The following is a 12,705-nucleotide window of genomic DNA, read 5'->3' as shown; positions in this document are numbered from 1 at the left end:
ACTCTTTCACTTCTGCACTAGATGCCAGCAGAATACTTGCCTTTCCGGGTTTTTATCTATCAGTAGTTGTTTGGGAGAGAATATCTTTCTATTTTGCCTTGAGACAGCAGGCTTGCATGTCCTAGGATCTTGTTTCTTATGTTAACATACAGCTAAAAATGCAGCCAACAGCCGTGAGGATTTACTTTGGGGTTTTATTCCACGCCCATTTCTATAAAACCAGGAGGAGCAATTGGAAGAGTATTGGTGCAAACCTTCAGGAAAAAAAAATAAACCCAAACAAAAACCAGCTCTGTGTTTCAGGTGAAGGAGAAATTTAACCACTGTGTGTTTGAACGAGTGAATCTGTTGTGCTTATTCCAACCCTTGTCTGTTTCCTTCCTTTTTTTTTTTTTGAAAACCCTAAAAATAGAGATGTTCACAGCAGCCTTAAAAAGATGAATGTATAAGTTGCTTGAGACTGTAGGAAATGCATGTGTGCAATGAACTCCATAATCCTGAGTCCATTACAGAGGTGATTATACACAGGTGATTATATTACAGGGAAAGAGACAGTCTCTTCAAGTATGGGAGATAAATGATTTAGGGTTTGCGGGTCAAACATAATCACAGTGTGCAGGCAAAGGCTTGCATTACAGCAGAGCGACTCCTTTGCTCTCCTTTCACCCTAACCACCCCCAGTTAGAGATGCTGGGCACGAAGACAGGATTTACAGTCATGAGATGCACGTGGGATCAGATGTCTGCTTCTGCTGGCCCAATCTGTTCCATCGCAGCTTGGATGGAGCCAAGTCCTGGGGGGGCAAGGTAAGAAGACAGTACTTCAATCTTGTGGATCTGAGTACAGCATGCCCACCCAGGTGGGGTTAGACAAGCTCAAGATGCCATTAATAGCAAAGTATAAACCGGATCTTTTCAGTGAAGTCTCCCCACTCCCTCCCTTGCAACACAAGCAATCTTTTTAATGGTTTCTTATACATTCCTGATGTGCAAAGCTACTGACAGGTATAACAGGACAAACACCCTCTGTCTGGTCATGACAAACCTTAATTCTGAGTTGCGTTTAGCTCCCACAGCACACAGAGGTGGGACTCATCTTGCCTGACTGATGATGCACTCAACGTAGCAATCTACACCTGCGCTAGGTGAGTAGGCTGCCATTAAACTCCGCGATCAGCACAGTTGGTGGCATCTATGGGACTATCCATTTCATTCTAAAGAAGACACCCATAGAGTGTGAATCATACCCTAAATCTTGATGACGACTGTGGGAGTGTAGACACCTTGCTGACATGTAGACATCCTCATGGTAAATGTCTGAAGTTTGGTGAACTGAATCCAACCATCACCTGTTTTACATAGTCCTCAGATTACACAGTGGTCACTACCACACAGAGTACTGCTGAGGATCTACAGAGTGACTGTGTGACTTGTTTGTCATATACATTTAGGATCAAAATTTCTTTATTGATTTGACTTGAAATGACATTGTCATTTTTTTTGAGCTCTTTTGTCTCTCTCATTCCTCCCCCCCAACATGCACACACACACAAACCACGTGCACACACACAGAAAATTAAAGCTATAGTAGACATCAGCCTGAGGGCTAAGCTAATGTTCCTTGCATACAAGGCCATTATGGAAATAGGAATGGAAAATTTCAACGAGCCACCATCAATAACAACCAGCTCAGATTCAAATGTTTCTAACCTGTTGAAAGCAAGTCTAATCAAAAATAACCTGGGACACTTTTGGACTTGTTGGGAATACTCGTGGGTGTGGCTGTAATATGTTTAAAATGTGTGCTAGGGAGACTTCCGTAATTTTTTTATGCTGCAAGTTTGCCAGGACAGATTAATCTTAATTTGGCACAAATTCTATTAAAGATGTTTATTATGGACAATAAAAGTGCATGAATATACTATAAGAAAATGCATCTCTGAATTTAACAATGCAAGCAAATGCACCACTGTTGCTAAATGTCTCAGCTATAATGCTGAGGTCCAAAGATTCTGCAGTGTCTTAAATGGCTGCATCACACAGATCATTCGCTTTGTAGTGTACAGGTCTGGAAGGGAATTCTTCCCAGAAAACTGAAGTGTGCTGATAAGAAGACTCAGCAGTGCTCGTTTTAACTTCTCCATACCATTTTGTTAGGAATTACACGTATTTAGAGAGATGAAAAAAATAAGTGCAGTATAGTGTTTGTGTGCATCTGGCTTTCCAAACTCCTTAAATAATAAATAAATAAAAGGTGGAGTAAAAGGCAATTGATGTGGAGCCTGCTGCACCCTGCCTCTCTGCATAATCTGTCCCCACCCCTTCCAGATGGGATGACTCCCGTGCTAAGCCTCTCCTCCTCACCTCCCAATCCCAAAGTCCGCAGAAGAGTTGAAGGGCACCTGGAAACTGGATGGGCAGCAGCAGGAGCAAAACTGTCAGCGGAACTGGTTTTCTTCTTCTTGTGTTTAGAGAACTCTAGCTGGTATCTCTCTGAGCAGAAGCAGCGAGCTGGGCTAAAACAGGACCCTGTACTCCAGGTATGTGATGGCAAACTGGTCCACAAAGACTGAGTTGGCAGCAGAGAAAGGCTAACTACTTTTAACTGTTTTGAAAGGGAGAAATCTGAAATTGCTAAGCAATTAGATATAGCTCTTTGAAAAGGCACGAACCATTCAGCAAAAGCCACTCCTTTAAAGAGAGACTTTTATTTTGGTTTTAGCAAAAAAGTGCACAAAGACAAGTATTAGGGAGCAGATAAGGTGAAGATAAAGGGTGTCAACTTTGGGAAGGACTGGATTTCATTTTGAGTGCTTGCTGCAAGCTGTGGCACGGCAATACTTCTGAGGACGCTGGTAACCATTTTATGTCCATCAGTAGCAAGATCACATTAAAGGACCATAATAATTTCTTTTGCCCTTATGGTAATGAATTCCCATTCTTTCCCTTGTTTGGTCCATTGGAGCACTTACCATTGAAATAAATTACTGCTGGAGTTTAAAATGTTATCACTGGACCCAGGAAAATGGCAGAGATGTCACATCTTGGCATCACTAGTCCGAGGTCCTGCCAAACAGCACAGCGCTTTGAGATCACGTGTTCACACTCACTTTCTGAGAAGTGGGGATTATCCTTAGGACTATCTTTGCCCCTGTTTTACCTGACTGTTTTTTTAAAGATTTTTAGCCCCACCTCCCAGGTAGGGATTTGTTTTTTCCTATTGAAAACTAAGACTCAGCAGGATTTAACCAGGTGATTTGTTGCTCCCTAAAAATGTAATAGTTTGGGTCTGTCCTACCACCCAAGGGAGCGCACTTTTGCCTTGTGACAATAGTAAATATCTCTCCTCAGTTTTTACATTACTTGCATGAAGGCTGAATGGTATCGAGACACCCAATGAAGAGCAGAACCACTGGTGAGAAGGAGAAGCTATAAGAAGGCCTTCTCTTAATGAGCAGAAGGATGACAGTGGACTCATGGATATCACTTTTTTTTCCCTGTTAGCAGCAGTCAGTTTTTCCCCTGTTCTTAGCTTTGTGCCAGGCCCCACGTCTCCTCTGTGCTGGAGCTCAGTGATGAGGAGCGGGGTGTAAAGGTGAGATGCTGCCTGCTTGGGACTGTGCCACGGGGAAAGCAGGAAAAGGAAAAGGGTAATGGATGAAAGCGGTGGGAAGAGGGAATGAGGTGAGACAGGACACGTAGGAAATATCCTGGCTTGTTGCTTCGCCACACCGTGTTGCGTGGGACAAATTGGGCGGGAAGAAATAAAGTTTCTGACTTAACAGGATCCCATCAAAGACTTCTAAGCAGTTCAGGTGTGGCTGACTGTTTACTAATGTTCTCCGCAGCCTGGTGCCTGGAGGAGAGCCAGCTGGCTAGCCATAAATGAAGACATGCCAAAGAAATGATTTCTGGGAAGCAACGAACAGATAGGCAGTAGGCTGTTTCACAACTATTGCAAAGCTTAATACCTCCTAAACATTACTTCCTTGAAGGGAACACCATAGGTTGTGCCCTTCTGAAAAAAAGACTTTTGTGGGGTAAGATTGTGGCTGCCATCTCAGAAGCCAGTGGTGTTAGCCGTCTTTGGGAGTGCCTGTGAATTCTCCAGGCAGTCTCTTGCACTTCAACAAGGTCATTCATCTTAGGTTAAAAAAAAGACGTAGGAAGTACTTTTGCCTAAACAGACATCTCTCAAGCATGTTCAGGCCCATTATGGGGGGCTTAAACTAGGAGATACTCTCCCATGCATGTTACAACTTCCACTTTCACACAATGCCAAAACAATGGAGGTTTTAGTCCTGAAGATCAGGCTACTTTATGCTTCCTAGCACCAACCCTGACATTCAGATGTTGAGAAAGGTGGGAGAACAATTAACAAATGCAATCAGCTCCCAGTTATCAGCACAGGGGATTATCATAGAATCATAGAATAGTTTGGGTTGGAAGGGACCTCTAAAGGCCATCTAGTCCAACCCCCCTGCCATGGGCAGGGACATCTTCAACTAGAGCAGGTTGCTCAGAGCCCCGTCCAACCTGACCTTGAAGGTTTCCAGGGGTGGGGCATCCACCACCTCTCTGGGCAACCTGTGCCAGTGCTTCACCACCCTCAGCGTAAAAAATTTCTTCCTTCTATCTAGTCTGAATCTACGTCCCTTTAGTTTAAAGCCATTCCCCCTTGTCCTGTCACAACAGGCCCTGCTAAAAAGTTTGCCCCCATCTTTTTTTATAAGCCCCCTTGAAGTACTGATAGGCTGCAATAAGGTCTCCCTGAAGCCTTCTCTTCTCTAGGCTGAACAACCCCAACTCTCTCAGCCTTTCTTCATAGGGGAGGTGTTCCACCCCCCTGATCATTTTCATGGCCTTCTTCTGGACCTGCTCCAACAGGTCCGTGTCTTTCTTATGCTGAGGGCTCCAGAGCTGGACGCAGGACTCCAGGTGGGGTCTCCCCAGAGGAGAGTAGAGGGGCAGAATCACCTCCCTCGACCTGCTGGCCACGCTTCTTTGGATGCAGCCCAGGATACGGTTGGCCTTCTGGGCTGCGAGCGCACATTGCTGGCTCATGTCCAGCTTTTCATCCACCAGCACCCCCAAGTCCTTCTCGGCAGGGCTGCTCTCAATCCCTTCATCCCCCAGCCTGGATTGATACTGGGGGTTGCCCCGACCCAGGTGCAGGACCCTGCACTTGGCCTTGTTGAACCTCATGAGGTTCACACGGGCCCACTTCTCGAGCTTGTCCAGGTCCCTCTGGATGGCATCCCGTCCCTCAGGCACGTCAACCGCACCATTCAACTTGGTGTCATCTGCAAACTTGCTGAGGGTGCCCTCAATCCCACCCACATTACTCACGATGTGAGATCATCCACCTCATGGCTATTTCTGAAGCAGCTTGATTCTAGCAGTAAAGCCACATTTGCCCAGTTCCTGTATCTACACCACACTCTATCAATGAGGAGTTACAGTTGTGATCAAGCATATTTGCTCAAACTCAGTGCTGGCCCTGCCAGATCTGGTGAGAGCAGCCCCAGGGTTGGGAAAGGATGAGGAAGAACAGTGTCTCTGCACTATGCATTGGGAAGGCTGATTATCTTGGGTACAAGGCAGTCTAAACGCATATAAAATTTGGATGCTGTTATTCAGCCTGTGTTAGTCATGCAAGCTGGGAAGTGTTGTGTAAGGCATAAGCAAGCGGTGAGTCTCTGCGGCATCGACTCTCTGTTCTTCAGTCTGCCTGCACCATGGTTCCAAATGTGTCCGTATTGCCTAGGTAAAATTTCCCATTACCCAGTGAAACCTAGCTCTCCGCTGCTGTGGTTAATGGAGAGTGAGGAAGGTACACATTTTTACCAGAATTTGCCACGCTTCCATGAAGACTAGATAGTTTTCTGAAGTACATGTTACAACACAAACAGAAATAACAGGCTGATGTAGAAATGATGAAGCGGAGACAGTCATAATGTATACGCGGGTGTGTGTACCGCATCTCCAAGGACAGTTTCAAAGTTAGTACATGGCTAGGAAATGCTACTATTAACACTGCCCCTGCAGACTTAATTGGATTCCTTGCATAGATGCATTATAACACTACTTTTAATTACAGGATCACATTCTACTTTTTGCACAGAGTCCATTCCAAGCTCCTGACACACAGAGTCAGAAAAACTTTTGACTTTAATCTCTCTAGCACAGCTACTGGCTCCTTGTCTGTAATTGCTATTTTTGGAGAAGGGACAAAACCAAATACTCTTACATATTTTGAATGAGATTTGCATATCTGCTTGCTTTCTTGCAATCCCTTTCAAGGGCATATGGGCCCAAGGCATTGGAATCTAATTTACAAATCCATACTGTAGTCCTTCACCAACTGCGCCTGATATATCGGCTCCCAGAACAGCTGTGATGCTGCTACCGAAAGCACAGATTAGCTAGCAGGCGCCAGCACTGAGGGAAGCACTGAACACTGTACTCTTCTGTAGCAGTTGAGTGCTGTGGTCCTTACCCATCACACAGTTCAGAGAAAACAGCATGGGATTCCCCGTGAAGACACGTATGATGGCCCCACGCCTGGGGAGAGAGTGACGCCTGAAGCCGTACTGCTTCACACCAGTGCTGACAGAGTGGCATGGGAGGAAAACAAATGTGACATGAGAGTCAGGACCTACATGTGCAGGTTGTTTGTAATTTTATAACTTTGCTTTTGGTATTTCTCTTCATTCTCAGCTTAATAAGACATAATGGACTAAGAGCCATTCTGCACCAGAACGTTGCTTTTGCTTTTTTCTACTTTCTCCTTTCAGACAAGGATGTCAATGTTATTTACAGAAGTTATTGAACTACTTTCTGCAGATCGTATTTGCCTTTATTTGCCCTTAATAATTTGTGTTAACAAATTCTTTTGACCTTCTTGCTCTCTTTTTTTTTTCTTTTTTGTTAGGTTTCCAAATGGCTGATCCTTTTCTGTATCATACTGGAGAAAGATCTCAATATGGGTGCCTTGGACACGAAGTACAAATTGAGCACATCAAGGCATATGTTTGTACACCATCTTTTTTCACAGACAAAGCTGTGATTGTGGTTCATGATATATTTGGATGGCTGTTCCCAGACATTAGATACATAGTCGATTTGATTGCAGGTCATGGATACATGTAAGCAACTGTCTGTCTTATCTTCCTCTTAAATGCACTGATAGATCACCAGGCCCAAAGCTAAGCATGGCATATGATGTTTCCCATGCACATAGGGCAACCATACCATTTCCGTCTGAGCAAATAAAAATGCAAAGGGACAAAACGTTCCCATGAGGCCACCGAAGGTACTACAATTGACCCATCAAAAGTGGCTACCCGAGCACGAAGCCACGAGGAGAGTCATGAAGTGCCAGTGTTTGTGCTTATGTGGCAGCGTGGGTGATTAAAAGATAAACGTTGGTAGCTATCTTGAAGTTGTATAAGCTTTTCAGAACCAAACCTTCTGAACAGCTTCTTTAGCTTTTACTAGCAAAGAGATATACATGTGTTTATACAGAATCAGGAGGGTTGCTTAATCCCTTTACTTTTGCATTAAGTATGTCTAAGGAAATAACGAGAGTTTATTTGTGGGTTTTTTTCCATAGAAAGACATATACTTTTAGCTCTGCTGATTGCCAGAACAGGATGAGTAGAATATGATTCAGATAGTAACCATGTAGATATGTACTCTGGAGTAGAAAAGACATTAGGAGACATTTAGACATCCACAGATTTGCCCCACCTGGACGTGAAAATTGACTTGATTCCATGTCTCTCACAGAACCATCTGCCCAGACTTCTTCAAGGGGACAGACCCCTGGAAAACTACTGATCACTGGGCTGACTTTGCTGACTGGATGAAACATCATGATCCTATGAAAGTAGACAAGTAAGATACATATTTGTACTTGAACTTTAAAGGGTATCCAGCAAACAAGGGGAATTTGTATGAAAAGTTAAAAGTGGCACCTCACAAGAGGGCAAGCTGGCTGCATGCACACAGTTGCTTATTCTGGGTGGTTCTTCTGTGGTTCTGGGCACTGTCTTGGCTGGGATTTGGAAAGGATCATCTGCTCCATCCACCACTCTGCTTATTGTCCCCATCTTGTTTTCCTGGGCCCTTTTCTAACTATGTTATACTGGCCACACAGGCTCATAGCCAGTCTTTCACAGGCTATGAAATATCCAGCACTCTCACCCACAAATGCTGATTCTGCCTCCGGTTCCTCAAGATAAGGAGGAAAACTCTTTCACAGCTGCTCATGTTATCTGCCAGTTGTCACTTGCCCATCTTGCTTTCTGCCTTGTAGATAATGATAGGTGCAGATGATATTCTCCTGAGCAGCACTAGATCAAAATTTGCAAGACTGCTCAAAACCCAAGATACATCTGATCAACTATACTGTTTTTCTCAATGTGAAATAGAGGGCCCACTATCTGTAGAGCCTAGCAGTGCCTGTAACAAGGCTTCCCTGAATTATGGGAGGCATTACTGTTTCTTCAACAGCTATCCCCACAGCCTAAAACTTCAGAAGATGATAGTGAGGCAGTGACACCCGATTACTCAGCTATCATCTTGTAAGCCACAAGTATTCTTCTGACCCTTTCAAGAGGTCCCAGCGGTCACAGCCTAGCTTCAACATCTCTCAGCAAAGCTTTCGACCATATAGTTGCAGAAGCTGTGACCGAATTTTTTGAAAAGACAAATGACTAACACCTGTAAAAAATCCTACTCCAAAGAGTGAGCAGATATGTGGGCACTGTCTTAAACAATTAAGACCTCAAGGACGTGCCTGTGCTGTCTTTTGAGGGTTCACTGGTAGCTGCCCTCAAGGTCGGATCCATTGCTCTTTCAGAGCACAAGGAATCAAACATACCCATGACTGACTGAGTACCCTTCCAAACAAACCAAATCTGAGAGAGCCCATCCATTCACAGCGCACTTGCCCGCTACAGGCCTAGGACACGATCTCCTCCTCATGTCACTCTCATACTGTTTTTTTTTTTGTCAGCTTAACCAAACCTGTGATGACCACACTAATATACCTAATATTTGAAAATATAGTTATTAGTCTATGCAGTCTGCATTTAAAATTCATTTAAAACTCTGTAGATAATGAAAGAGATAAAACTATTGAGACCTAAGAAGTTAGCAATTAAAAAAAAAAATTACCTGCTCTAGCCTACATTAAAAACAATTTTCATATTTTTTGCATTATACCTCATGCAATACCTGTTTTTTTAAACGTTATAGTTACTGACAATTTAATTTTGAGTAATTGCTACGTTAGTATAGTATTATTGCATGTGGGCTTGGTAGGATATTTTAATATTAACTCATGCAACAGGAATGACATACTCAAGATAAATCTTTATCTAAATAGGTGGACTCTGTAGAGATAGCACAGTGAAGCTTATCTATTCCTACAATCCGTAATGCAAGATGTTGTTCTACTTGCAGATATGTCTTGTCTTTAGTTGTCCTGTCCTAGACAAAGTGATTCAATTAAAAATTTGCTTATTTTGAAAACAAAGGAGCAGGTCACAATTCAGGTAAGTATTTAAGTACCTACACCTGTACTTCCCTAAACTAGGACCAGCGATGTTAACTCCCATTTAAGAATAGAAGCCACTGTTCTGGGCTGAAATGTGTTTTTTAAGCATTCTCTCTTTTAAATGATTGGGGGTGCAGATGCAGAAAAATTCATGTATCTCTCTTAATTTACTTCTTAAATTGTCAAGTATTGATTCTGCAATAGATTCCTTAGTTTACTTTTGTTTATATGTCTTAGGGAAGCTGATGTTGTCTTGAAGTATCTAAAGGAACAGTGCGGTGCAAAGAAGATTGGTATCGTTGGGTTTTCCTGGGGTGGAATGGCAGTACATCACTTGATGCTGAAAAATCCTCAATTAACCGCTGGGGTGTCCCTCTATGGTAGTGTAGAACACATGGAAACTTATATGGGCTCACATGACTATGCGTAGTTTGTAAATCTAGTAACTGCTTTGTAACAATTTCTGTAAATCCTCAATTCAAAGGTGAGTTGCAGATTTTAATTATGATTATTTCAGCAATACGCTATATTGGTATCAAAATTTAAGAATGGTGGAAACCAGAAAAAAATTGTTTCCTTTTGCACAGGAATTTTCTAATCTTTTTTTTAGTGCTTGGAGAGTGGGGAAATATATTTCCCAAGTGCTTTTTTCTCCATTGGAATAGAAACTGTCCTGATCTAAAAAAAGTATTTAATAAGTAACCCTAAATAGAAATTTTGTCTTTTAATTTGTCATTTATCTTGCAAGACTGTTAACCTCACTAACAGACTGTTTCTCAAATACATTATAGGAATAATTAGGGACTCCGAAGAAAGATACAATTTACTAAATCCCACATTTTTCATTTTTGGTGAGAAAGACCACACTATTTCTTATGATCAGGTAAGTTGTTCTACTGGAAACGATTTTCCTTTACCCATAGTTCTTTTATCCTACACAGAAATCCTAGCTTGTTAGAAACCATTTTCAGATACAAAAAATCAGGCAGGCTGGATTGTTTTGCTCATATTTCAACTTCCCCCATACCTTGCTTAGGTTATTCAACACTTCTTTTTTGAGGTGAGAAATGCAGTAAAGACCAGTCATCGGTCTCTGAGTGGCTGGACAAGCAGAGTGCGAAACTGGGCAGGGAGAATCAACTGGTAGGAGCCAAACATCTCAAAAACTTGGATACTACTGCTATGGTTGAGACAACAGGTGGTTAAACCACTGAATTTGGACTTTGAATGGAAAAAAATAATTTCAGCCTAGGAACTGAACTTTCTGATGATGTGGACCAATGACTAATTGCTTTTGGTACAAGAAGACAAAATGAACTGTGTCAGGAGAGCAGGCGTGGATTTTAAGGAAGACGATGACAACGTGTGGACTCTGTTTTGACTCCTGGCTGCCATCTGTGTTCTGATATAACCCCTATTGTAAGCCTATCTGAGAGGCTGGATAAATATATGGGTAGGAAACTAGTGCCCTCTTCTGTGCATAAATTCTTTCTTTTCAGTGAGAAGGATAACATACCACCTCTAGCATAGTTTGTTGTGCAGGAGTAGGGTCTAACTGGGGAACCGGCAGCGTGCTCTGGGAATGAAGAAGCCACTCAATATTCATTTCTAACTGAGTTATTCAGCATGTTGATCTGTACCTCAAATGTGTCTCTGCACAGGAAAAGAAATCCTTCACTCCCTGTCTCCTTTTTATGGTGAAAGTATCTTTTTCCCAGGGGCACAATTTTCATAAATACATTTTTCCCATCATGCATTACACGTTGAAACCATACCTTTTTCTCTTGAAGCTTTCTCTCTGAGTTACCCGTGCAGATTGTGTAAGAAAAATTCTTGCACTAAAAAAAAATAAAAATCCTCAAATACATTGTTTTCTGCACTGAACAATAAAGGGCTCTGTGGAAAAAAAAATGTGAACATGAAATAAATTACAGTACTGTCTCTAATCTGCACAATGGGTAGAATTAAGCTTGCAGGGGCAAAATAAGTGTTCATTCTCCTATTTTCTGACTTTTAAATGGAAATGAGCACAAAAATGTGTCTACACATGTATACAGGTACATAATCATATGATTAGTACTCTGTGTGTAAGCACGTGTGTACTTACCATCAAAAGATTGTGCAGGAGCAGTGTCTTTTTGTTATACAGTAAACTAAAAAAACCCGCTGTGTTTTCTTAAACTCTGTTATTAAGCCGATCAAAATATTTTGGACTGAGAGTCACTGAGGTTTAGGGAATATGTTCTCTCAAGATCAGAGTTTAAAATTAGGTTACAAGCCCAAGTCTCCGAATAGAAATGCACCTGTTCCTTTATGGCAATGAGATTTACCAAACCATCTTTGCAGTAACTGTTGAGGTTCTTAGACTCACCCATACTTTTAAAAAATGTTTCAGTCTTATATTCCAAAGAGGGGTTTTCTCATCTGTTGAGCAACAGAACCTGCTTCAAGTGTGAGAGTTGAGAAAAAACAGAGATGTAGCAATAGGAGAAATGGCAAGTTTGGCAAACTTACCCCCCTCCCCCCCCCCAACATAATGGAAAAATGCTTTCTTTTACAGATCACCTTATTGGAGGAGAAGTTGCAACAGTACTGTAAAGTTGCATATGAAATTAAAGTTTATCCTGGACAAGTCCATGGGTTTGCACAATTGAAGCCAGAAGATATGAAACCTGATGATAAACCTTATATTGAAGAAGCTAGAAAGGATATGATGGATTGGATCAAAATGTTTATTTGACAAAAGCATAAAGTAACACTAGGCTTCAAGATCAGTGTTTGATTTAATTTGAGAGAAGAAAACAGCCAAGGGAAAACTATCTGGTTTTGAAAATTGTCACAAACAAAACTAGGAACATTTTAATTTATAGTTCTTAATTATTTTTTACAAGATTTACACAAGACTGAAATCAAAGTTGGACTAAAGGACGATTAGGCATTAAAAAGTTGCTTGAATTTATCTTGTTTTGTATTTGCTTCATTATTTTGCATTATGACATCAATAGTAGTGATATTGTTTATCCATTTGTCTATGCTAGTGAGTATGACTTTTATCCTGACTTTACCTGAGTAGTTTCAGGCTTTATTTTGCTATGATGATGGGTGGTCATAGGTGTTAACAGGGAAATACCCTGGTTTTGC

General features: G+C 41.8%; 1 protein-coding gene across 2 annotated transcripts; it reads left to right on the top strand.

Annotated features, from left to right (window-relative positions):
* The first annotated feature begins 2,401 nt into the window (after positions 1–2,401).
* LOC143157423 (carboxymethylenebutenolidase homolog) lies at positions 2,402–12,523 on the top strand. 2 transcript variants are annotated; one of them, XM_076332250.1, is made up of 6 exons: positions 2,402–2,539; positions 6,934–7,147; positions 7,791–7,898; positions 9,802–9,857; positions 10,356–10,447; positions 12,125–12,523. In XM_076332250.1, exons 2-6 carry the CDS (start codon positions 6,942–6,944, stop codon positions 12,302–12,304), a joined length of 642 nt encoding a protein of 213 aa, XP_076188365.1. In that variant the 5' UTR covers positions 2,402–2,539; positions 6,934–6,941; the 3' UTR covers positions 12,305–12,523. The 2 variants fall into 2 exon arrangements, with proteins under 2 accessions (XP_076188365.1, XP_076188364.1); XM_076332249.1 differs by having other exon boundaries at positions 9,802–9,944.
* Positions 12,524–12,705: the final 182 nt, after the last annotated feature.

This window comes from Aptenodytes patagonicus, chromosome 2, assembly GCF_965638725.1.
Source record: "Aptenodytes patagonicus chromosome 2, bAptPat1.pri.cur, whole genome shotgun sequence".
NCBI classification, from domain to species: Eukaryota; Metazoa; Chordata; class Aves; order Sphenisciformes; family Spheniscidae; genus Aptenodytes; species Aptenodytes patagonicus.
Note: the sequence above shows the minus strand (reverse complement) of the source record. Positions and strands in the feature narration are given on the sequence as shown.